A 24,180-nucleotide genomic window follows, 5' to 3' on the forward strand; every position below is an offset into this window, starting at 1 on the left:
GACCAGCCTGGTCTACAGAGCTAGTTCCAGGACAGGCTCCAAAGCCACAGAGAAACCCTGTCTCGAAAAACCAAAAAAATAAATAAATAAAAAATAAATAAATAAAGTCATCCTTATCTTAATGAGTTCCAGGATAGCCTGGGCTATATAAGACTATCTCAAAAAACAGTCTAGGGGTGGGGAGAAACCTATTGGTTATCTACCGTTTTGATATATTCAACTAGATGGTTTCCTCAGACACTGTATTTCAGGGACAAATCTTTGTAATAAATGAAAGACCAAAAGGTGATTTTTTTTTTGTTTTGGGGTCAGAACCACAGAGCTATGGGGAAAATCCCTTTGTCTCTCTCCAATTTACCTGGCCATTCCCTGTCTTCCACATCACTTGCAGTACAGAGGCTGAGAAGAGTCTGCTGTCCAGGATCGTTTACTATTGGGTGTCATTGTTACTTGAGCCACCGTGGAAATGCCATGGTTGGAGACAATTACAGTTCAGGGTGCAGCAGCTTCTGAGTAGACTGAGAGATAAAGTCAGACTTGTGTCCTCTGGAGCCTAATCCAGGACATCTTACAGGTCAGGAGGTCATTAGTCAGCGAACAAACCAGCCCCGACAAGTAGGGATTCCAGAATGCATGGAAATGCAAAATATAACTTTTACTACTACTGCCATACCGAGCAAAGACAGATGATTCAAAGTGTGCAAAACAGGGCTAGAGAGATGGCTCAGAGGTTAAGAGCATTGCCTGCTCTTCCAAAGGTCCTGAGTTCAATTCCCAGCAACCACATGGTGGCTCACAACCATCTATAATGGGGTCTGGTGCCTTCTTCTGGACTGCAGGCATACACACAGAATATTGTACACATAATAAATAAATATTTAATAAAAAAAAAAACAAAGTGTGCAAAACAGAACTGCAAACACAGTCCATGCTGCATATACTGTAGGAATGGTGGTTTTTTTAAGTAATACTTACAACTGCATTTTTGTCAGTGTGTGTTTGTATGCAAATCCTTTATGTCTTTATTGCTGGTGATAATGGCTTGCTCAAACTTAAATGTATCATACAATACTTAGTTTACTATTCGTATTGGAATTATATTCAGCCTGATCATGTCCCTTTTCTGTCATCAGGAGCTTAGAAATATTGTATTGATCCTCTGTTTATTCTTTTTTTTGTTTGTTTTCTTTGGTTTGGGGGTTGAGATAGAATCTCACCACGTAGCTGGCTGTCTTGGACCTATATAGACCAGGCTGGCCTTGAACTCACAGAGATCTGCCTGCCTCTACTGAGATTAAAGGTGTGTGACACCATGGCAGGCTGTTTATTCTTTTTTATTTATTTAGTTAGTTATTGTTAAGGAAGCGCTTGGCTTGGGAAGTTGATGGTTTGTTTGTGAATTTTTCTCTGCCCACAGCTCACTTGCCATGATAGATAGTAAAAATTATCGGTATGAGTGCAAGTTACCCGAGGAGCTGGAGTCTGCTCTCAGTTCCTGCTCCCTCCTGGCGTAGAGCCAGTGTGTAGCCAGCCAGAGCTAGAGAGCTGAAGAATTACTATCTTGATCTAGCTTACTGAAATGGCTTGATTTGCAGGTGGCACAAGACAGGTTATTATAAACAGAGCCTACATTATTGCTTTGCAGAATCATTTTGGCTTCTAGAAAGATTTTTCCTCAGCTATGGACTGGCAGCTGCTGCATTACAGTGTGCTAATTGAAGGGCAATTGTTGCTATTTAGAATGCTCTGGAATCCTTGCCATCATTTGGTTCAGGGCTGTCTCTTGTACCCGAATTGTAAGAGATAAAGGTTACTGCTCTATTAAGTGGATTAGTAGCTTTTCCTAATTACCACATCTTACGTTCTAATGTTCTACATAACTAGAGTTATTATTGTCAGGATTGGTTGTTTACAAATTAAGCACATGATGGTGTGGTACATGAACTTAGCCAGAGAGAGCTGAGTAATACTAGCTTCCCTCTCCTCCGCCATGTTAAAGGGTGCAGTACTGTCTATCACAGTGCTAGCAGTTACTGGGAAAATGCACTTAGCCCTTGGTCCTTGTTCAGAGGAAACCCTCTGAAAAACAGTAATAATAGTTGTTATTGTTGTCTCGTGTATCCCTGACTGACCTAAACTCACTGTGTAGCTGAGGAGGAGTGCCTTAAATTTCTGTCCCACCTTCTTCGACCGCTGTGTGCTGGGATTATGGGCCATGCACCACCAGGACCTAGTGCGCGCTAGGCAGGTGCTCTATCAGTTATCAGCTGGAGACTTGTTAGTTATGTAGTAAACTTCAGTGAGTCTGATACTATTGTTGTATTTTGTTCAGCTAAATTTGTAACTAATTCATATAAAAATGAAAAATATACATGTTAGAATAGGTACATTGTTGTATGATTTTTAAATTGTAGTAAAATATACACTTACTGCTTAACTTTGAGGTGAAGGACTATCTATGTTACCTGTGCTGGCCTTGAGCTCCAGCCTCCTGAGTAGCTGTGGCTACAGGCGGGTATCACTGCATGTTTACCATTTTTACATGCACAGCACAGTGACCTTAAATCCGTTGTGTTGTTTAATCTTCCCTAAGTGAAGCTGCAGATGTGTCCAGAACTCTATTTCCCGCTTCTGCCAGTATCTGGGTAACTCTGTTTTACCTTCTGTCTCGGACTTTGAGCATGGCACAGTCCTGAGTGGCAGTTATCTTTGTATGTACGTGTGTGGGGACGCCAACGGTCCGTGTCAGGTGTTGTCTTGCTCACTCTCCATCCTATTTCTGAGACAGGCTTTCTCACTGAACCTGATTCATCAGTTGGGCTAGCTGACTAATGAGCTCTGGGGAATCTCCCTGTTTCTGCCTCTCCAGTCCGACTTCACTTCTCCACTTAGCCCTTTCTAGGGATTAAATGAGGGTCTTTACGCTCAGTCTACCAACCGAGTCAGTCCTCGGTCCTCAGTTATCTTTTTATAGAAATTGAATGTGTGTCCAGTGACTGTGTCCAGTTCAGTCAGGTATGCAGCAGCAAGCATGGCTCTGAGAACTGGGGCTCCCTACTTTAGATGATTTAGAGACTGTAGAAAGGGAGTGGCCCCTGAAATGACTCAGGAGGTGAAGGCATTGGTCCCCAAGCCTGATGGCCTTTGTTCCATCCCTAGGACTGACTCCCTCAAGATGTCCTCTGAGGACACACAGGTATGAACATATCCGTGAGCCCCACACATACACAGATAAATATTTTTAAAGGAGAGAATTTAAGTGGAGGATAGGAGGTCACTTTTAAAAGTGCATCTTATGATGCAGATAAACATACACTTTTTTAACCACTTTCCTTCAGTGGTGTTTTCTGAGCAACTTATCTTTTCCTTGCTGATTTTAAAATGCTTTGCTTAAAACTTTAAAACTGGGCTCGGTGGTGGTAGTGGCAGAAACCTAAACCTCTCACTCAGGAAGCAAAGGTAGATCTGCTGGTCTAAATTGTTAGTTCCAGGACTACACAGAGACCCCCTATCTGCAAAAAAACAAATAAAAAAATTAAAATTAAAACCTGTTAGCTGGGGCCTGGAGAGATGGCTCAGTGGTTAGGAGCATTGCCTGCTCTTCCAGGGGTCCTGAGTTCAATTCCCAGCAACCACATGGTGGCTCACAACCATCTGTAAAGAGGTCTGGCGCCCTCTTCTGGCCTTCAGGCATACAGACAGAATATTGTATACATAATAAATAAATAAATATTTTTAAAAAAAACATAAAACCTGTTAGCTGTTTGTTACAAGCTGCATTGTCACAGTTTTCCCACGCTCAGGTCTTAGGACTCTGGATTCAAGGATAATGGAAGGCCAAACTGTCAGCGCAAGCTTCCTTGTCAGTAGCCTGTGCCCTTTGCCTGTGCATCTCAGTTTTTCTCTCTGTAGGAAGAACCAAAGCACAATCAGTTCTATTTAGTCTTAAACTTCATGCTAAATGTGTTTGTCTCTAATGGCACAATCCCATCTCATTTCCTTGTGCCACTTAAGACTAATTTTGGCAAACATGAACTAAATGGGTGTGTGACATGCCTGCAAGAGTTTGAGCTTGACAGTTGGAGAAGGCATGCATACACACAGTGGCAGGAGGAGATTTCCCACCCGTGCTCGCCATTTTTAATATTTTAGAACACTCTGGGATATATTTTTTAGCTGCCCTTGTAAGCTGCAGGCACTCTGGGTGAGCAGCCTTGCCAAGTGAGGCTGACTTTGGCCTTCAGAGCCAATCACAGAGATGAAATCCAAGTCCATTAATTTGTTATTTTAAAACATTGGGGTATGCAGTTTACAATTTTACCGTTCTTCAGCTTCATAAACATTTGTATAAAGGGTGAGGGGCAAACACATACTCTTACGGTGTGGTGCTTTTTATTTTCTGCTTGAGAGACATGTTCATTTCCCCTCCTTTTTATCTCTCTGTTGCCTTGACACGACTGCTTCTGAACTCCTCTCATCTCTCCCTGCTGTGACAGTTCACTAGCACGTCATGGTACCTGAAAGACTTTCAGCTCGTATTTCCCACCAGCTGTCAGTTGCAAAATAAGTTTGCTTTGTATGGGGGAAAGGGTAGAATCCTTTCTGAGTCTCCTTTTCCTTTGAAGCTGAAGCACTTGAAGGACAATTGAACTGCTTTTAGGTTTCCTTACCACCCAGCTTTCTCTTCTGATGGAGCCTACCGTGAACACTGTCCTGTTGACGACATGGATTTGTTGCTATGGAAATAGTGGTGGTATCACAGATTCAGCCCAGTGACTTTACTGCAGGAGAAATGGGCAAGGCTTTAGGGAGAACCTCATTAAAACTGAAAGCTGTCAATTCCAAACAGTTGAAAGGTAAATGGAAACAACCTTTACTGTGCGAAGACAAGAAAAGCAAGCCCTTTGCAAATGCATGGTGTGCAGCTGGGCGCCCGGGTGTGTATTCTGACCCTCTCAGAGCTAAGGAGTGGGTTTCCTAGGGTGTTTACTACTCATATTGAAATCTCTTGACTGGGTTTGCACTGAAGCAGCCTTTCTTTTAATTTCCAGGCCATGGGCAGCAGCAAGTTGTTCCTTCCCCAGCCTCAGCAACCACACCACCAGCCAGCAAGCCCCAGCCACAGAATGGAAGCTTGGGAATGGGTAAGGTGTTACTCAAGAATATCAAAATAATGTATTAAAATTTACTTGGAGGCAGGCGGCAGTGGCACACACCTTTAATTCCAGCACCAAGGAGGGAGAGGCAGGCAGATCTCTGTGAGTTTGAGGCCAGCCAAGGCTACACAAAGAAACCGTGTCTTAAAACAATAAACAAACAAACAAATATATATATATATATAAAATTTACTCTGGGACTGAACAGTTTTCAAAATTCTCTTCATGGTTCAGGCACAGTAGCCTAGGACTGAACAGTTTTCAAAATTCTCTTCATGGTTCAGGCACAGTAGCCTAGGCCAGCAGTTAGAGGTATTAGCAGGAGGATCAAGAGTTCAGGGTCATTCTCTGCTACTAGCAAGTTCAAGGCTAGCCTGGGTTGGTAAGATTCTCTCTGGAAAATAAAAACCAAACAAGCAAACAAAAACTTCCGTTCATAGTAGATTGCAACAAATAATTCCAATTAAATTTCCACCTTTTTACGACCTCCTGGCCACTTATTACTTCCCGCTTGTCTCCAAATTTCCTGTTTGAGGCTTTCATAGGAATTTATCCTTTCCTTTGAGATAGAATTGTTCCTTTTGGCTGTAGCTTCTATTTTTTCTCTCTTCTAGCTTTCTCTGTAGCAGGTCTTGATGGGGTCATTTCGTGTACTTCCTAACCCTTGTTTTAGGAATCTTGTTGTCTGGGATGCCACCCTTGTGACCTGTAGAAGATGGCTAAATTTACTTTTAGAGTTTTGTTTTTACTGTTTTGGTTTTTTTTTTAACTCGGCACTTGCTTTTATCCTGTACAATGTTTTTTGGTTTTTTTTTTTGTTTGTTTTTTGTTTTTGGTTTTTTTTTTTTTTTTGTTTTTTTTTTTTTTTTGTTTTGTTTTTCGAGACAGGGTTTCTCTGTGGCTTTGGAGCCTGTCCTGGAACTAGCTCTGTAGACCAGGCTGGTCTCGAATTCACAGAGATCCGCCTGCCTCTGCCTCCCGAGTGCTGGGATTAAAGGCGTGCGCCACCACCGCCCGGCTCTGTACAATGTTTTAATGTTTTTGCCATTTTCTTTTTTTTCTCTTTTTTTTTTAAAAATTTTTTTTGTTTTAATTTTTTATTGAGAAAAAAATGTTTCCGCCTCCTCCCAGCCTCCCATTTCCCTCCCCCTCCTCCTGCCCTTTTTACTGGGTTTTATTACCACATCATACTGCCTTCTCCTTTTTCAACTCTTTATATTTTAATTATATTCAAGATTTTTTTTAAATATTTATTTTTTATGTATACAATATTCAATCTGTGTGTGTTTGTAGACCAGAAGAGGACAGCAGACCTTGTTACAGATGGTTGTGAGCCACCATGTGGTTGCTGGGAATTGAACTCATGACCTTTGGAAGAGCAGGCAATGCTCTTAACGGCTGAGCCATCTCTCCAGCCCTATATTCAAGATTTATTTATTTATTTTTCCTGTGCATGCCACAGTATGCAGGTAGAGACCGGAAGACACATTGCTGGAGTCAGTTGCATGTCCTGGAGATTGAACCTAGGTTTCCAGGGTTAGTGACAGGTACTTGGATCTGCTGAGTCATCTCTCTGGTCCTCCGCCCCCGCCGCCCCTTCTCTTTTTTAAATTCAAGTTCCTAGGAAAAGCTGAATTAAGATGTTGCTAAGATTCCATGAGACTTTCAGAACATACAAATTTCCTCATTGGTCTTCATTGTTTTTAGCCCGTCCCTGTAATAGTGTAAATCTCTCACCTCCTCATCTCCATAAGTTATGCTTATATTCAGCTCTGACACTGCAAATGGCTGGAGGAGGTGGTGGAATAAATTCTCTGAAATGATAAGTGATTAAAAGGCCCCTACTTGGCTGAAACTCAGACAGTGCACCACTTCTCTCCCTCCCTCCATGGACTTGCCTATTCATTTGCATTTCTTTGCCTTATATTGAAATTTATTTTTGATGATCAATTAATGTTCCCTAAACTGTGAGAATAGAAAATGGACTAGATGTGTGTGTCAGGTGGCTCCCTGGTATAAAAATATTAAATAAATTAATGGATGCTTTTGTATCTTTAATAAATTTGTAGGGAATGGTCTCCCAACACCTGTTGAACCAAGTACCTTGCTGGTGCTAGACAAGTGCTCTCCTGCTGAGCTACATCACTAGGCCTAAAATTGTGTGTGGAAGGGTTATCCTGTGTATATACACAGGTACATGTTCTTTCTGCAGTGTGTGTTTCCTTGTGTCATCTTCAGGAACATTGTCACGCTGACTCCCAGAGCAGATAGCTCGGCTGGTGAAAGTGCCTGGTGGCCCTTATTGAACCTCCAGGACCCACAGTGGAAGGAAAGAATGAACTCCACAGAGTTGTCCTCTGCCCTCCATAGACACATCCCCATAAGTCCATCAAACACACATGCATACATAATAATAATACTTTTTTAAAATCATTTTTTGTTTGATTGGTTTTGAGACAGGATTTCTCTGTGTATCCCTGGCTATCTTGGAACTCTTTCTGTTAGACCAGACTGGCCTCGAACTTAAATAACCATTTGCCTCTGCCTCACAGGTGCTGAGGCTAAAGGTGTTGCCATCATGCCTGACTATAAAAAAAATCTTTTTAAAGGGCCAGGCATAGTGGTAATCTTTAGTTCAGCACTTGGGCCAACCAAGACTGCCTAGTGAAACCCTGCCTCAGGGAGCTTGGGGGTGTGTATATGCAAGAGATGAGATGACTCAACAATTAAGAACATATATAGCTTTTCTAAAAGACCTGAGTTTGATTCCCAGCACCCATGTCAGGCAGCTCACAACTGCCTGTGACTCCAGCTCCACCTCCAGGAAATCTGATGCCTCAGCAGGCACCCACCCACATGGCATACACTCAGACACATATACATGAGCGATAGGGAAAAATCAGTCCTTTTGAAAAGCATTTTGGTATAGAAGGTGGGAGATTACTGGCATTAGAATTTGGTTTCTTATCAGTTTCTAGATAATAGTGTACATAGGAAGGATTCATTTGTCAGTAGACACTAGTTGTGCTCTTGCTGCACAGGAACAAGCTATGTAGCTTGGAAAAGGGAGGCGAGGAGGTCATAGTACTACACTGCCCATTTGCATCTTGAGCAAATCTGCCTTCTTAGTCTCTGTTCCCAACTGAACACAGCCCTGTAGATTTCATCCTAGACTTCCCTGCCCTCTGACAGTGTTGAGATGACACGCTGGTGATAGATGTTCTTTACTGGCTCCTTAGCTTCTCCTGTGGCATGGCCATAATGAGAATTAATTTTAAACTTAAATAAAATAATGGTTGTCTGGCAGGGGAGATGACTTAGTGAGTAGAAACATTTGCTTCGCAACCATGAAGATCTGAATTCAAATCCTGAAGCCTCTCTAAAGACAGCACCCTCGGAAGATCAGAGGTGGACACAGGACAGTCCCTGAAAGCTTGTGGGCTGCTAACCTGGCACATGCAGAGAAAAGACAGCAAAGGGAACCTGTCTCGAAAAAGTTGAATTTTGCTGGGTAGTGGTGGTGCACATCTTTAGTCCCAGCACTTGGTGGGGGGGTGGGGGGAGAGGCAGGTCTCTCTGAGTTCAAGGCCAGCCTGGTCTACAGGACAGGCTCCAAAGCTACACAGAGAAATCCTGTCAGGAAAGCAACCCTGTCTTCCAAAATAATTTTTTTTTTAATTATTATCTGACCTCCACATAACGTGCATGTGCACTTGGGAGCGTGCACTCACACACATTTCAAAAATAAAAGTGAAACGATTGCCCTTTTACGGTGTGTTTATACAGGTTCCACTGTGGCTAAGACTTATGGTGCCTCAAAGCCATTTGGAAAACCTACTGGAACTGGCCTGCTGCAGCCTTCAGGAGGGACACAGTCCAAAGTGGTACCCATTGCCAGCCTCACCCCTTACCAATCCAAGTGAGTTGTCACATAGGACACGGGTGGGACCCGTTACCAAATTGGTCTAGGAATTTACCATGCACTCCTGTGTTACTTACGTGTGAATTTCTGCATCACCACCACAAAAAATGTCTTTCTTATTTTTTCTGAGCTAAAGAATACATATTATGACAACCTTTAACACTTTTATTTAAAAAAAAAAAAAAACGGCAAAAATACCTTTCTACCATAGCCTATGGAGGTTTTGTCATTTTTGAAAATTTTGAGGTTCAAATTATTTATGGATTAAGGAATCATTTGGTAGTCTTAGGAATGGAATTATACATATTTATTTATATATAATTTGTGCTAATTCACATTTCATCTCTTATAAATAGATGGATTTTAGTCCAAAATGTGTTAACTATGATTTAATTTGGCTAAGGTAATCTGTCCTATTTGTATTAACCATATTAATATGCCCCCAAACATGGATTCCTTTGCTGTTACTTTTTTCCATTAAAAGTTAATTAAAGCATTGAACATTAGTGGGCCTTTTTTTCTCCAGAATTCTTTTAAGATATGTCCTTGTTTATCCCTTGTAAAGTAGGGAGACAATTTCCCCTGTAGAATTCTAACTGAGGAGATCAGTATTCTCAGGGTCTGTTTTCAGGATGGGCACCAGGCTAAAGCTCCAGGCTCAGGGACTCCTTTTTTAAAGAATGGCCTCTTTCCAGGGTCATACCACTTTGGGTGCTTTCTTTTGGTGGTCTGTGAATGCCACGCTTTGTAGATTTGTATTTATATTTGGCATGCATTAGAAATGAGGCAGACATTTGATAGTGATGGTGTCAGTTCCTCTAACTGAAAATTGTGGCAAAATATAATTGCTTTTTTCTTTGGAACCCTTCATTAAGGGGATATTGTTGCCTTGGTGATGTTTTTTGAGGAAGGGAGAGGGTTTATAAATTTACTTATTTGACAGGAGAATGAGTTAGTGTTAAACTACCTAGTATATTTTACTGTTTGCTTATTCTGTAAACTGTCAAACCTGTATGTCATCTTGGGGTTTTAATTAGCTGGATTAAGTACAGCTAGCATTGACAGATAAACTCTGCATAAAAGAAGAAAAGGCCACAAGAAGATGATTTTTGCTTATCTTTATTCCAAGTAAGAAAGACTACATACACTAATGTCATCTGTTTGGTTTTTAGGTGGACTATTTGTGCTCGTGTCACCAACAAAAGTCAGATCCGTACCTGGAGCAATTCCCGAGGGGAAGGGAAGCTTTTCTCTATAGAACTTGTGGATGAAACTGTGAGTAGGCCATGTGGGAAGACGGTGGCCTCCAAGACTCGGGCTCAGCTCTGAGGCCCATGAAGTGGCAAATATCATTAGCAAGAAAGAAATATGGTTGTCACTGGAGCTTTCTGTCTATGGTAGTTTTTGTTGTTGTTTGTTTTGTTCTGTTTTGCTTTTTTGTGTGTGGCCCTGGCTGTCCTGGAACTAACCCTGTAGCCCAGGTTGGCCTCGAACTCTGAGATCTGCCTGCCTCTGCTTCCCAAATGCTGGGATTAAAGGCAAACACCGACACCACTGGGCTTTTGTAGATTTTTGGTGCTATCTCGGTATGGGCTAAACATCAGATGAAGTACTTGTAAAGTTAGTATACTGTTAACAGTCTCACATGCTGGAGAGACTGCAGCGCTCTGATTACATTGCTGGAGGCTCAACTGAAGTCCTGGGATGTGATGCCTGCTACAGAGTGGAGCATTTGCCTCCAGCAGAAGGCAGACAACGGCTGTTCAGCTTTAACTCCTTTGTGGCGATGGTTTCTGACCATATATACTCATTATGCTTTACTTAAAGGAAAATGCAGGGGCTGGAGAGATGCTCTTCAATTCCCAGCACCTACATGGTGTCTTCATAACCATCTGTAACTGCAGTTTCAGGGGTCCAGCTGTGTGGCTGGCCTCCCTTCAGGCATCAAGTATGCACGTGATGCACATATACATGCCAGCCAAACACCAGTACATATAAAACAAACAAAATGATACTGGTAAGGTCAGAAGTTTGAAGCTTTCTCCCCCTCCTCTTCCTCTTGTTGTGGTGTACGTGCAAATATCTTAACAGATTTGGTAGTGGGAACTAATTTCCTGCAGCTTGTGTGGGTAAGATTTCAGCCATTTTCTTCCCCATCTGTAACATACTGCCTGACAGAAAAGTAACAGTGCAATCAAATCTCACGCTCCTGACTGTGAAGTAACCCATCATTCAGGTTGCAGGCGGAGGAGGGCTGCTGCTGAGTCATCCGGGCTCAGCACGCTTTCCTTTGGGCTTTGAGCCTGTCATTCAGGATCCAGAACTTTTTAGATAGCCGGGTGGTGGTGGTGCACGCCTTTAATCCCAGTATTTGGGAAGAAGAGGCAGGCGGATCCCTGAGTTCGAGGCCAGCCTGGTCTACAAGAGCTAGTTCCAGGACAGGCAACAAAGCGACACAGAGAAACCCTGTCTCAAAAACAAACAAATAAAAAAGTTTCTGGTAACATTTTGAAAATCACTTTACTATGTGTGCATGCACATACATGTGTAAAAACTAGAGAACAACTTGGTGGTCTTCCACCTTTACATGAGTTCCAAGGATTGAACTGGGGTGGCCAGGTTTGCACAACAAGTGCCTTTGTCAACCAGACTACCTTACCAGCCTCTTTCCATTTTAAACTTAGGTTGTTCGTCATATACCTCAGCTAGTTGAACTTCTCTTGTTTTATCAGAATTGATAGCTTGAAAGGGTGACTGTAAATGCAGGTTTCTGGAATGTCTGCAGCCCTCTGGGGTCTCCTTGCACGTGTAGTGCTGCTCCACAGATGTTACTTTAGTGCCGAAATGGCCGGCTCTTGCCACTCTGAGTGAGTGTCCGGCAGCACAGTTCTAATGTGCCCTCGCTTGCTTCTGCAGGGTGAAATCAGAGCAGCTGCTTTCAATGAACAGGTGGACAAGTTCTTTCCCCTTATTGAAGTGAACAAGGTAAGAGCGCATCATCAGAGCTGAGGAGCTGACCAGTAAGTACCATGAGCACAGTCAGCAGGTTGTATAGTGGGAAAGGCTCTGCTGAACTGATTGCATTCCTTGACTTGGCCTCTTTTGCAGGTGTATTATTTCTCAAAAGGCACTCTGAAGATCGCTAACAAGCAATTCTCGGCTGTTAAAAATGACTATGAGATGACCTTCAATAATGAGACTTCTGTCCTTCTCTGTGAAGATGACCGTAACTTGCCCACAGTTCAGTTTGATTTCACAGGGATCGGTGACCTAGAGAGCAAGGCTAAAGACTCACTTGTAGGTCCGTCCAGGGTTGAAGGCAAAGAGTAATGATTATGTGTTCAGTGTTTGGGGTGGTGCACAACTAACACGCTTGCCATGCCTCCCTTGGTTATGTTTTAAGGGGGCCTTGATCTGTGCTCTTACAAATTGTTCTTTTTCAGACATAATCGGGATCTGCAAGAGCTACGAAGACTCAACTAAAATCACAGTGAAGTCTAACAACAGAGAAGTAGCTAAGAGAAATATCTATTTGATGGACATGTCAGGGAAAGTGGTGACTACAACTCTGTGGGGAGAAGACGTGAGTCCTTGCACTGACAGAGTCCGTGGATGCTTGTCCTCGTGAGCTGGGAGGGAAAGAGTTGTGCTGTCTAGCACTTCCTTGAAATTCTTTACTTGTGTGAGATGATCAGTTACTTCAGCTTCCCATAGTGGAAAATCCCTTCCTCTTCCTCAGGAGAGGTTGTGATAGATTGGTTCCTGGAAGTCTGGACAGATTCTTGAGTGTAAGGTCTGTCTTATATAATACATTGACAGTACTCATTCTGCTACTGACTGCTCTCCATAGAAATATCCTGTACCTTCTTCCTGCCAGTGATGCTCTGTGCATTTGCTTTGCAGGCTGACAAGTTTGATGGTTCTAGACAGCCTGTGATGGCTATCAAAGGAGCCCGGGTTTCTGACTTTGGCGGACGAAGCCTCTCTGTCCTGTCATCTAGCACTGTCATTATGAATCCTGACATCCCAGAGGCCTATAAGCTTCGTGGATGGTAGGTTTTGTGGACCTCAGCTAAGCGGTTACTTGTGCTCAGGCTTCGAGAAGAGCTGGTTTCCATCAGCATGCGAGCTTCTCCCAAGCCTTTGCTATTGAGTTGAGTGGTTCCTGTATTTCTTGGAGCCATTATGCCTTCTGAGGTGGTGGCCTGAAAGCCCTTCAATTGACAAACCCATAATCCCCTGATGAACCTAGAGAGTCAGAAAAAGCAATTTGAATGTAAGTGCTGTGTGCTGACCTTGATCCCCCCTGAGCAGGGTACAACAAGGCTTTAGCAGCTACATGCTGAAGGAATGTATTGAGAACATCTTTTGCTCCTAGGCTTGAGCTGTGGGCAGCTGATGTGGGGGTAGAATGTGCTCTCTCACTCTGGAGTCTCTGAGCTGGTCACATCTTCTGGTGTGTATTCACTGGGCTCTGACAAAGCATGGTGGGAACAATGGGCTTTTTGTTGGCCTTCTATCGTTATTCCCAAAGCACTCAAGACAGGAGAGCTTGTTAAAATCCCCACACCATATCTAGCTTTTTAAGGCATTAAAACTCTGCCTTAGAAGAGTACTTCATCCTGAGAATGTCGTGTGGAAGAATTGATGTAAGCAGAGAAAATACTTTACCCAGCCCAAGCTTAAGTTATTTGTATAGCTGTAGTTATGGGGAGTGTTGGTGGGGGATTCCAGCTGTGGCTTAAAGTTTAGGGGGCTCGAGAAACAGTTTATATTTCATCCTCCTCATTTTTGTTTTGAGTCTGATATATACTAGTAGCAATAATAATTGAATGATTTGATAGACCATCTCCTGGAGTGTCTATCGCTTAAGCCATCCTCATCTACATCCATCTATTTGACTGCTGATAGCTGGCGCTGCATTATACGACAGGATCCCATAACAGTCTGACTAGAAACAGTTGTGTCTGTTTGGTTTTGCTAGTTAGTTTTCCTCCAGGGTCTGAGCCCAACTCCAGGTTAATTGCTTGCCCACATGGAGGGTGTTCGTGTTTCACTGTCAGTAACTGATCTGTCCCCTGAACTTCTATTCATCCTGTCATTGATCTGTGAGAAGTTCAGTGTTTGCACCCCACCCAGGCAGGGATTAGCCACATTTAGATCTTGGTACTGATGAAGTGGAATTTTTAAAGGCTGCCAGACAGGCCGTGGTGGCACACGCCTTTAATGGCAGCACAGTGGCAGGCAGTTCGAAGCCAGTGTGGTCTATAAACAAGTTCCAGGACAGCCCAGACTGTTAAATAGAGAAACCATGTCTTGGGGTGGGGGCTGCCCATCTCCTTGCTCTGTTGACTCCTGATGAACTGTCTTTGGTGGCAACTGTCTGTAACTAAACTTGAGCAGCTAGTAGTGGTGAAATAGATTCTGCATTCTGTCCTCTGTGACAGATGTAGCTGCTCGTCTGACAGCTATGGCCTACAGCAGCAGCCACTCTGGGTGATCCCTTTTCAGGGAGTCAGTTCTGTATGTGGTTAGCATACAGTTCCCTACCACTTGCGTGTTTGTATATTTGTGTTTGTTTAAGACAGGGTTTCTCTGTGCAGCCCTCACTGGCCTGAAACTCAGAGATCTGCCTGCCTCTGCCTCCCGGGTGCTGGAATGAAAGCCATGTGCCGCTACACCCAGTTCATATGTTTTTAATCTCCGGCCCACTGCTCTCTGCCACTTTCATATTCTTGCAACCTTTTCCCTGGCTTCTTTTCCATCAGATTAGCTAGTAGGTGGTCAAGAGGTGCAATCAATTTTAGTAATTTTATATAAATGAATTTAACCTTGATGTTTGCATAAACAAATTCTCACTGAGAAAGCAGATCTCTAACAGGGCAGATAATGCTTTCTGATGAAGTACATTGAGTTCTGTAACTGATTAGGCTTAAAAGATTTTCTACCATGAAAATATTTTTGGATGACTGGTGAAACAAAAACATCCCTCTTTATCTGATTCATTTCAGTGATTGAGGTGAAGTTTCAAAGCCTGGGGGGCTATGCCAGTTTGCTTTCTGTTGCTGACTTTGTTCATAGCTTTTAATATGCAGGTGGGGAAAGCGTCTGTGGTGTGTGGTACTTTGACATTGTGTGTGTGGGGGGGGGTCATCAAAGCAAACAAGATCAAAAGAAAGGCCATTGCATTTCTTTAGTGGCAGCTGGTGGGGACAGGAGCGCTCATGGCTAATATATCCAAACAGCACTTTTGAAAAGGATGCAAAATTCTGTCACCATTACTTATTATTTTTTTAGGTTCGACTCCGAAGGACAAGCCTTAGATGGTGTTTCCATCTCTGACCTCAGGAGCGGAGGCACTGGAGGGAGCAACACAAACTGGAAAACTTTGTATGAGGCTAAATCTGAGAACCTGGGCCAGGGTGACAAGGTACCTCACAGAAGCCCAAAAAGCAACAGGGGACTAAGTTTTTAAATCTCCTCTCAGGTGCTGTCTGGGGGCTGTGTTCTCATCGGGACCCCAGAGCACCAATCACTACTTGGTGGCGGCTCTGAGTCCCTGCTGGTGTAAAGGCTGTGTGTGGTGGCCTCTGGTGTGAGACAGAAAAGTGAAGAGTTCCTGGACACTGAGGCTTTGCGATGTGGTGTGAACTGGCCTCGGGTCCGTGTTGGTTTTTTGAGCAGAGTGTGATTCAGGCTGCCGAGCACCAGGCAGCTCCTCTTAGGTTTCAGCCTGAGTCATAGGCAGAGAGCCGCTGCTGTCCTGCCCAGGACTGGTTCTGGTATTTGACTTTGGTTGCAGCGTCTGTCTCGGTGTTTATGTCATGATCCTCTTGCCTTGGTCTAACCTGCATTCTGTTGGGTCTCTGAATCATTTACTTCTCTCGCTGCTGCTCCGTTATTGTCGTCGTGTACAACACAGGTTTCCTCCTGCCGTCTCCCTTCACTGTGTACGCGATCCATCACTGTCATCCTCAGCAGCTTGTAATGCTATTACGGGACGTCTTGAGAATTAAGCACTGGCTAGATTCCGTTTCTCCTGTCACCCACTTGCTCCCTTAAACCAAAGATAGACAGTATGCAGTCAGAACTGAGCATACAGGACACCTGTCTGCGCTCAGACTTTAAAATCAGGCTTTGAGTCTGAATTTAACCTGGAAATACAGAGAAACACTTTAGGCATTCAACTAAGATTTATTTCTCTACAGATTTTTTTACATTCATTTTAAGTTATTTTTTATTTGTGGATAGGGCATTCATTCATTTTCCACTGCAGTATATGGAATTCAAACTCAGCCTTCCCTTTGGGTCCCAGGGACCAGACTCAAGCTGTCCAGCTTGACAAGCAAATGCCTTCACCCCTGAGCCGGCATATCGGCCTAAATTTTCTTTCTTTTTAATGCTTTTAGTTTTACATGTATGAATGTTTTTTCCTGAATGTGAACGACTGGTGCCTAAAGGGTCATCAGAGCCCCTGGAACTGGAGTTGTGAGCTACCATATGGGTGCTAGGAAACTGAACTTCGGTCTTCTGCAAAAACAACCAGTGTTCTTAATGGTTGATCCATCTCTCCACATATATTCAATTATGTGGAGACCCTTACCTTTAGCCTGCTAGGCAAGCTCTTCCACTAGCTACACCCCAGCTCTAAAGCTGTCTAAACTGGATGCTAGCGTGGTCTTTTTAAATGGCCGCATTGTTTTGCCCCTTTGGTTTGAGACATCAAATAGATCCAGTGTGAGCCAGGCAAATCCTTTAATCCCAACACTTGGGCAGCAGAGACAAGTTTATCTGTGAGTTCGAGGCCAGCCTGGTCTTCATAGAGAATTCCAAGATAGCCAGGGCTAATAAAAATAGCCTAGTGGTTAGTAGCTTAGCTCTGAATTCAGGGTATACCTGGATTTTGCAGTTACTTGACACTACCAAACCAAAACTGAACCCATGGACTTAAGAACTTGTGGGGGTCCAGAGGTGAAGCAGGTATTCACCCAGAGCCTTTAGCGTGACTTAGTCCTTCTGGGCTACTTAACTGTTTACAGGGTTTTAGTCATGGGTACTTTGACATTCTCTTGAACTTTTTTACGTCCAGGAGTTGCCAGTCAAGACTGTGAACTCGCTGTCTGTTGTTGCCGATAACATTTTATGGCACTGGGCAATGATGGTGCACAACTTTAATCCCGGCACTCGGGAGGCAGAAGGAGGCAGACCTCTGAGTATGAGGCCAGCCTGGTCTACAGAGTGAGTTTCAGGACAGCAGGGCTACACAGAAAAGTCCTGTCTCAAAAAAAATTTTTTTTATTGAATGATCCTCATTGTGTTGTCTGTGAGTTGTCTTGCCCCACAGTATCAGTGGAGACTGACTCAATGGCTTGTTGATCCTAAAGTTTTTCCCTGACTTGTTACAGGAAAAACTTACCAATCGCTAAACATAAGGGTATAAATCACTGTCATTGTAAAAAAAATGATGTGCTTGGTCAGCAAGGTGACACAGTGGGTAAGGATGCCTGACCCCAAGCCCGACAGCCTGAACTCCGTCTCAGGCTCGCGTGACGAAGGAAGATCACCAGCTCCCACAAGTTGTCCTCCGGACTGCACACATCCTGTGGTATATGTGCACGAGTACAAAAACACATACACACATAATAAATACATACTTTTTTTAAGTATTATGTGCTGGCTGTTGAAGGCACTTGTTCTGCTATCTTCAATCTTCAAACTTGAGTTCCCTAGCACCAGAGTGAAGGAGAGACCTAACTCCTAAAAGTTGCGCTCTGGCCTCCACAAACACTGGCACATGTTCACCTGCGTTAGTGTGCATATGATCATCATACACATGGAGATGCGCATATATAACAACACTTTAAAAGGATTGTGTGGTGGCTAAGCACTATAGAGACAGAGGCAGGTAAGTCTCTGAGTTCAGAGCTAGCTTGTGAGACATTGCCTAGTGCTGGTTTACTGCCTCTGGGTTTGCATGTAGCAAACACAGAGTGAGTGAACAGTCCTGCATAATCGGACTGTGAGTGTGGGAACTAGAGCACATATGCACTTAACCACTTGCAAGAAAGGGCAGCTTCGAGTGGCCTGTTGCAGGTCCAAGTGTACCTTGCTGATTGGGTCTATGATTACCCCCCCCCAGGCTGACTATTTCAGCACCGTGGCAACGGTGATGTTTCTTCGCAAAGAGAACTGTATGTACCAGGCCTGCCCAACCCAGGACTGCAATAAGAAAGTGATTGACCAGCAGAATGGGTTGTACCGCTGTGAGAAGTGTGACCGGGAATTTCCCAACTTCAAATACCGCATGATCTTATCGGTAAGTGGAATGGTTAGTGAGAAGCCTTATGGTGTTCGTGTTGAGGAGTAAAGGCTTTGCCGTGGCTCAACAGCAGCATCTGTGATGTGTTTTATACCCAAAAGTTGCATTGAGCTGCCCTAGCCAGTGCGGCCCTCAGTGGTCACAGTGTGGTGGTGCTTGCCTCTTGTTGTGAAGATAAGTTAATTTGAAATTGCATTTCCGGAGAGCAGTAATTGTACCTATTTTTCTCGTGGATACTCTTGTTTATTTCATCCTTAGTGGAACTGACTTTAGAGGAGTGTGCCAGAGCACGGTTGTTGTTCCTTTACTCTGCTTTGGTTTACTTTGATTTGACAGTAAGTAATGTGTCCAAACCTTAAAAATGTTCCTGTTTCCTGAAACAGAAGCCACCTACAGGGAATTTATCCTGAAGAAATAGTCAGCAATATTACAGCTGTGTGAAGCTGTTTACTTTGAAAAGTTGGATTTGGCTCTAATGCCCTGTCCTGTTGTTACTTCCTGTAGTGACCACTAAAGGAAGCCACTCTAGGGAATAAAAGACTATGAAGGCCTTCGGATTTACATCTTTTAGGCTGGGCTGTACCTCAATGGATGACGCATTACAAGTATGGAATTCTCATACTTGTAGGTGGGTGCAGGAGGATTAGACATTCAAAATCATCCTCAGCTACATCGGAAGTTCAAGGCCAGCTGGCTAGCTTGGGCTACATGAGACCTGGTCTCAAAAATAAAAAATAACCAGTTAGGCAGTGATAGCTCATATCTTTAATCCCAGCACTCAGGAGGCTGACACAGACGATCTGTGAGTTTGAGGCCAGCCTGCCTACTGAGTGGGTCCAGGACAACCAGGGCTACACAGAGAAGGCCTGTCTCACCAAGTAAAACAAAGAGAATTTGGAGTTGAATATAGCTGTCATTGAAGGAGTTACAGTGCCAGTGGGAGGTGAGAAAGGTGAGTCCTGGCCTGGCCGACCCAGCAAACTTTCTTGGCCTTCAGCAATTTAATTTAAACCTTACATCTGCTGGCAGACATGTCGTTGTTTCTGTCACTTCGTAGATCTGGTGACAGGTTTGAAGGTCTTTAATACTGGCTCTGAAGTTAACTGTGTTGCTCAGTAGTGACTTAGAACCATCTCGTGCAGCTCTTTAAATTAAAAATGTGGGACCGGGAAAATGGCTCAGCAGTTAAGATCACTGGCTGCTCCTTCAAAGGACCTAGGTTCAATTCCCAGCACCCATATAACAGTTACAACTGTCTGTGACTCCAGCTCCAGGGGATCTGGTATCCTCACACAGACATACATCAGGCAAAACCCCAGCATACACACACACACACACAAAATTTTTTTTTAATGCCTGCAGTGGGACTTAAGAGATGCTCAGTGGGCAAAGCACCTACCTCCCAAGCGTGAGGACCAGCATCGAGTGAGGTGACTCAGGCTTAGGCCTGCAGCTCACTGGGCATCAGCCTCACCAGTTGCTGAGCTCTCTGTTCATTCATTGACCCTGTCTCAGAAGATGAGGGGACAATAACAGTAGAAGACACTCAGTGTCAGTCTCTGGCCTCCACCTGCAACACATAATACAACACACACCATAAGAAAAGATGTGTAAATGTGAACTCGGCCTGTAAGGTGGGCCAGCTTAGACTACCCAATAAGACTTTGTTTTTTAAAAATAAAATAACTGAGCATGGCAGCATATTTCTGTATTCTTGGCATCTGTGGTGGGGGCAAGAAGAGTCCAACGCCAGCTTTGACTACATAGCAAGTTTGAGGGTAGATTGGGTTGCATTATATGCTGTCTCTAAAAACTGAAAGATGTGAGATGTGGAGAGAGAGAAAGGATAAGTAAGTAAAATAAAATAAAGAGATTCCACTCTTGCCATTGGAAGCGCATTTGAAACTTCCAGTGCAAAGCCTTTGCATCTAGAGGGGGAGCACAGTCTCATGCATGCTTCTGCATCTGTGGGGGTTTAGTTAAATCACATCTATAAAAGACTGAGCTGAACCACATTTTAAACTTCTTCCCATGGCGTCTGTCACAGCTTTTAAAAGACTGGCATAGCATCGCCTGCACTTAACAGTGAAGCCTAGCTTAACCCTGCCTCCCTTCAGAGTGCTCAGAGCATCTATCTGTACAGTCTAACCTGCTTTATGATAAAATGATGGAGCAGCTCCTATGATTTATTGGATACTATACTAAAAGTGAATGAATTTTTAGTACTAAGTTACTAAAAAAAGGAACGGCTGAAATGGGACACTTCTTCATATAAGGGGGAACCGTTCAAAGCGCTGAAAGTCAAGGGCTGTGTATGTGATGGCAGCGTCTTTCCCTTGGAAGTTACTTTAGGTAGGAAAAGGTAATCTTCTTCTCCTTGGGTGTCTTCCTTTTTTATTTATTTGCTGAAATAATAGAGTTGTGTTTTTTAGGCAAATGTTGCGGATTTTCAAGAGAACCAGTGGGTGACGTGTTTCCAGGAGTCTGCGGAGGCTATCCTTGGACAGAATACTGCGTACCTTGGGGAGCTGAAAGAAAAGGTTGGCACCTGGTTATTAGCTCCGTGATAGCACTTGTTGTGCCGCTGAGCTGTTTACTGCTTGCTTCTTTGAGGGTTGTATGAGCTCTCATTGTACAGCTCATCTAACAAGGGGTAATGAATCGGGGAACATAAAGGAACTTTACACAGAGGCACAAACCACCTGTGTCCTCGTTACTGTTTTGTTTTGTTTTTTACACATCAGAGCTGGTGTGCCTGCAGTCTAGAGCCACAGGTGTCTTCTGAATAACTCAAAGTTCAGGCATGCTCTTTTAACCTAGTAAATATCTTCTAGATAGATACCTTTTTCAGATCTTGGAATAAGTGCACATCTGGGGTCCTTGCTATTTCAGGTTGTCAGATGGGGTTCTCACAATCTGACTTTGTTTTAAAGATCACTTTACATGCTGTGGTGATGATTCCTGCCTGTTGTCCCAGCACTTGTTTTGGGCTAAGATAGTTTGCATAGTGAGTTCAAGGCTAGCCTGGACTGCATAGCAAAACCCTGTCTTAAGTATAGATATCTATATCTCTATATCTCTGTGCGTGTGTGTGTGCATGCATCTGTGTTGGGACACTTGATTGCTTGGTGAGTAAAGTATTTTCAATGCCATGCAAGCCTGATGGCCCAAGTTCCATGACTGGAACCCATGTGACAGTAGAGGGAGAGAACCAGCTCCATGAAGTTGTCCAGCCTCCATGTGTGTACCTGTGGCATGCACATGCACACAGTAAAAACAAATCCTTTTTTTTTTTTTTTTTTTTTTTTTTTGGTTTTTCGAGACAGGGTTTCTCTGTGGTTTTTTGGAGCGGTCCTGGAACTAGCTCTTGTAGACCAGGCTGGTCTCAAACTCACAGAGATCCGCCTGCCTCTGCCTCCCGAGTGCTGGGATTAAAGGTGAGCGCCACCACTGCCCGGCAACAAATCCTTTTTTTAAATTACTTATTTCACCTTTACTAGTTTGCCTTTTTATACATTAGATTTACTTAATGCAGATAATGGGTTACTGATTATACCAAACATAAGAAAGATACTTGCTGAGTTAAAACAAAGACTAGGCCATGGAAATTGGCACCTATCTACATCCTGTGTCTTTTTCCCCTCCATTTCCTCCATATTGATGGGACACATATAAAGACCACAAAGAAGAGGAGTTGCTGCTTGTTTTGATATGCTGCTCTTACTCTCTCTGCTCCTGCCTCCTTCCTAAATTCTCTGTGAGGGCTCTGAAAATAGCTTTTTGCAAAAGTAACTGGGATTGACTTTTAAAGTGTAATAGTCTTTTATCTGTTTTGCCTGGTTCTCTCTTTTTTTTTTTTTTTTTTTTGGTTTTTCGAGACAGGGTTTCTCTGTGGTTTTAGAGCCTGTCCTGGAACTAGCTCTGTAGACCAGGCTGGTCTCGAACTCACAGAGATCCGCCTGCCTCTGCCTCCCAAGTGCTGGGATTAAAGGCGTGCGCCAGCACCGCTCGGCTCCTTTCAGGATTTTTATGAGCTTATTATAGTTGACTGTTCTTCACTTGTGAATAAGGACATACAGGACTTCCCTCAGGAACCATGGTGTTCTGGGAGTATGTGTCCGTGCTTCCCTTTGGCCTAAAGAGTAATGGCATCCGGTTTAAGTTTTTGAAGATTTAACACATTATTTTGTTTATATGTTGAAAGTCCAAGGAATGACTTTTCCTCAAATAGCACCTACAAAAAGAAGTCTGTGTGATAAAACTATTTTCATATCCGTGTGACCTACAGGGATACTTAGCTTATATGAAATGTTAGTTTTATGTAAAATTTTAAGTTTATGTGTTTTATGCCTAAGCAGTATGAGGCAGGAGAATGCCAACTGGGCAACTTAGTAAGCATGGTCTCAAAAGTTAAAAAGGGGGGGCTGAGTATCCCAGTTGTATCATCCTACCACACCCCCAATCTAAAAGCCAGCTTCTTAAAGAATCACAACAAAGTAACCAAATCAGATGGCATTTAAGGGGTGTCAAAGGAGGAAGGCATCTTCCAGCCTTTTCCCGGTGTTGCCCGCTCCACCCATCTCCTCAATAGCTGCTCATACAGAGGCTAAAATGAGTAGATCTGTGGTGACCTGAACATTTTTCTTTGTAATGCTTTTGCCCATCCAGTTATTTTGTTTTGTTTGAGACAGCCTCACTGTAGCCCCAGCCAGCTATGTAGCTGATGCTGGCTTCATGCTCACTGTAATCCTCTTGCCTTAGCCTCCAGAATACTGTGATTACAGGCATGGGCCATGCCTGATTATTATTTTTTAAATTGGCACTAAGTTCTCACTATGTAGCCCTGGAACTCAAAAATACCTCCTGCCTTTGCCTCTCTGGTGCTGGAGTTGAAGGCGTGTGCTACCAGACCCAGCTCCTACTCAATTTTATTTTATTTTGTTTATTTATTTTGGTTTTCAAGGCAGGGTTTCTCCGTAATGGCCCTGACTCATGGAATTTTCCTTGTAGACCAGGCTGGCCTTGAACTCACAGAGATTCACCTGCATCTGCCTCCCAAGTGTTGGGATTAATGGTGTGTGCCACCACCATGCACTCAGTGTTTTTATTTGATTTCTATGTGTTGTACCTGCTTGTATGTATGTGCACCACTTTCCTGCCTGGCACCTGAGACAGGAGAGGGAATCAGGTCCCCTGGAACTGGAGTTACAGGTAGCTGTGAGCCACCATGAGGATTCCAGGAAGGGGACTCTGGTCCTTCTCAAGAGCAATGTGTGATTTAACCACTGGACCCTCCTACCCACTTCTTAATTCACAGTGAGGTGCTGGGATTCAGGTTTTCCCCCCACAAGTATTCCAAATCTTAATTGTATATCCTAAGAGTATTTTTTTAAAGATTTATTTATTAATTATACAGTGGTCTGCCTGCATATGTCCCTTCAGGCCAGAAGAGAGCAGCATATTTCATTACAGATGGTTGTGAGCCACCATGTGGTTGCTGGGAATTGAACTCAGGACCTTTGGAAGTGAAGCCAGTTCTCTTAACCTCTGAGCCATCTCTCCAGCCCCCCTAAGAGTATTTTTAAAAAATTAATTATGGTAAAATTAACGTAAAATACCATTATATGTTATTTTCTTTTTCTCTTGTTACCACTGAGATACATAGTGGCACTGGTCCCATTCAAGCTCTCAGGCCCTGGCTCCACCCCGTCTTCCCACATTGCCATTGCTCCACCCTGAAACGCTGTGCCCTTGAGCAACAGCTTCCCATCTTCCTTCCCCAG

General features: G+C 43.5%; 1 protein-coding gene across 1 annotated transcript in view; it reads left to right on the forward strand.

Annotated features, from left to right (window-relative positions):
• Positions 1–24,180, forward strand: part of Rpa1 (replication protein A1) — a 55,447-nt gene that overhangs the window by 28,522 nt on the left and 2,745 nt on the right. Inside the window, exons 6-15 of the mRNA XM_005349557.3 lie at positions 5,052–5,144; positions 8,943–9,075; positions 10,251–10,353; positions 11,995–12,063; positions 12,187–12,379; positions 12,522–12,661; positions 12,982–13,130; positions 15,376–15,508; positions 18,218–18,394; positions 20,830–20,937. Coding sequence (XP_005349614.1) covers positions 5,052–5,144; positions 8,943–9,075; positions 10,251–10,353; positions 11,995–12,063; positions 12,187–12,379; positions 12,522–12,661; positions 12,982–13,130; positions 15,376–15,508; positions 18,218–18,394; positions 20,830–20,937 — 1,298 coding nt within the window. The remainder of the gene's footprint in view (positions 1–5,051; positions 5,145–8,942; positions 9,076–10,250; positions 10,354–11,994; positions 12,064–12,186; positions 12,380–12,521; positions 12,662–12,981; positions 13,131–15,375; positions 15,509–18,217; positions 18,395–20,829; positions 20,938–24,180) is intronic.

This window comes from Microtus ochrogaster, chromosome 7 (genome assembly GCF_000317375.1).
Source record: "Microtus ochrogaster isolate Prairie Vole_2 chromosome 7, MicOch1.0, whole genome shotgun sequence".
In the NCBI taxonomy this organism is placed as follows: Eukaryota; Metazoa; Chordata; class Mammalia; order Rodentia; family Cricetidae; genus Microtus; species Microtus ochrogaster.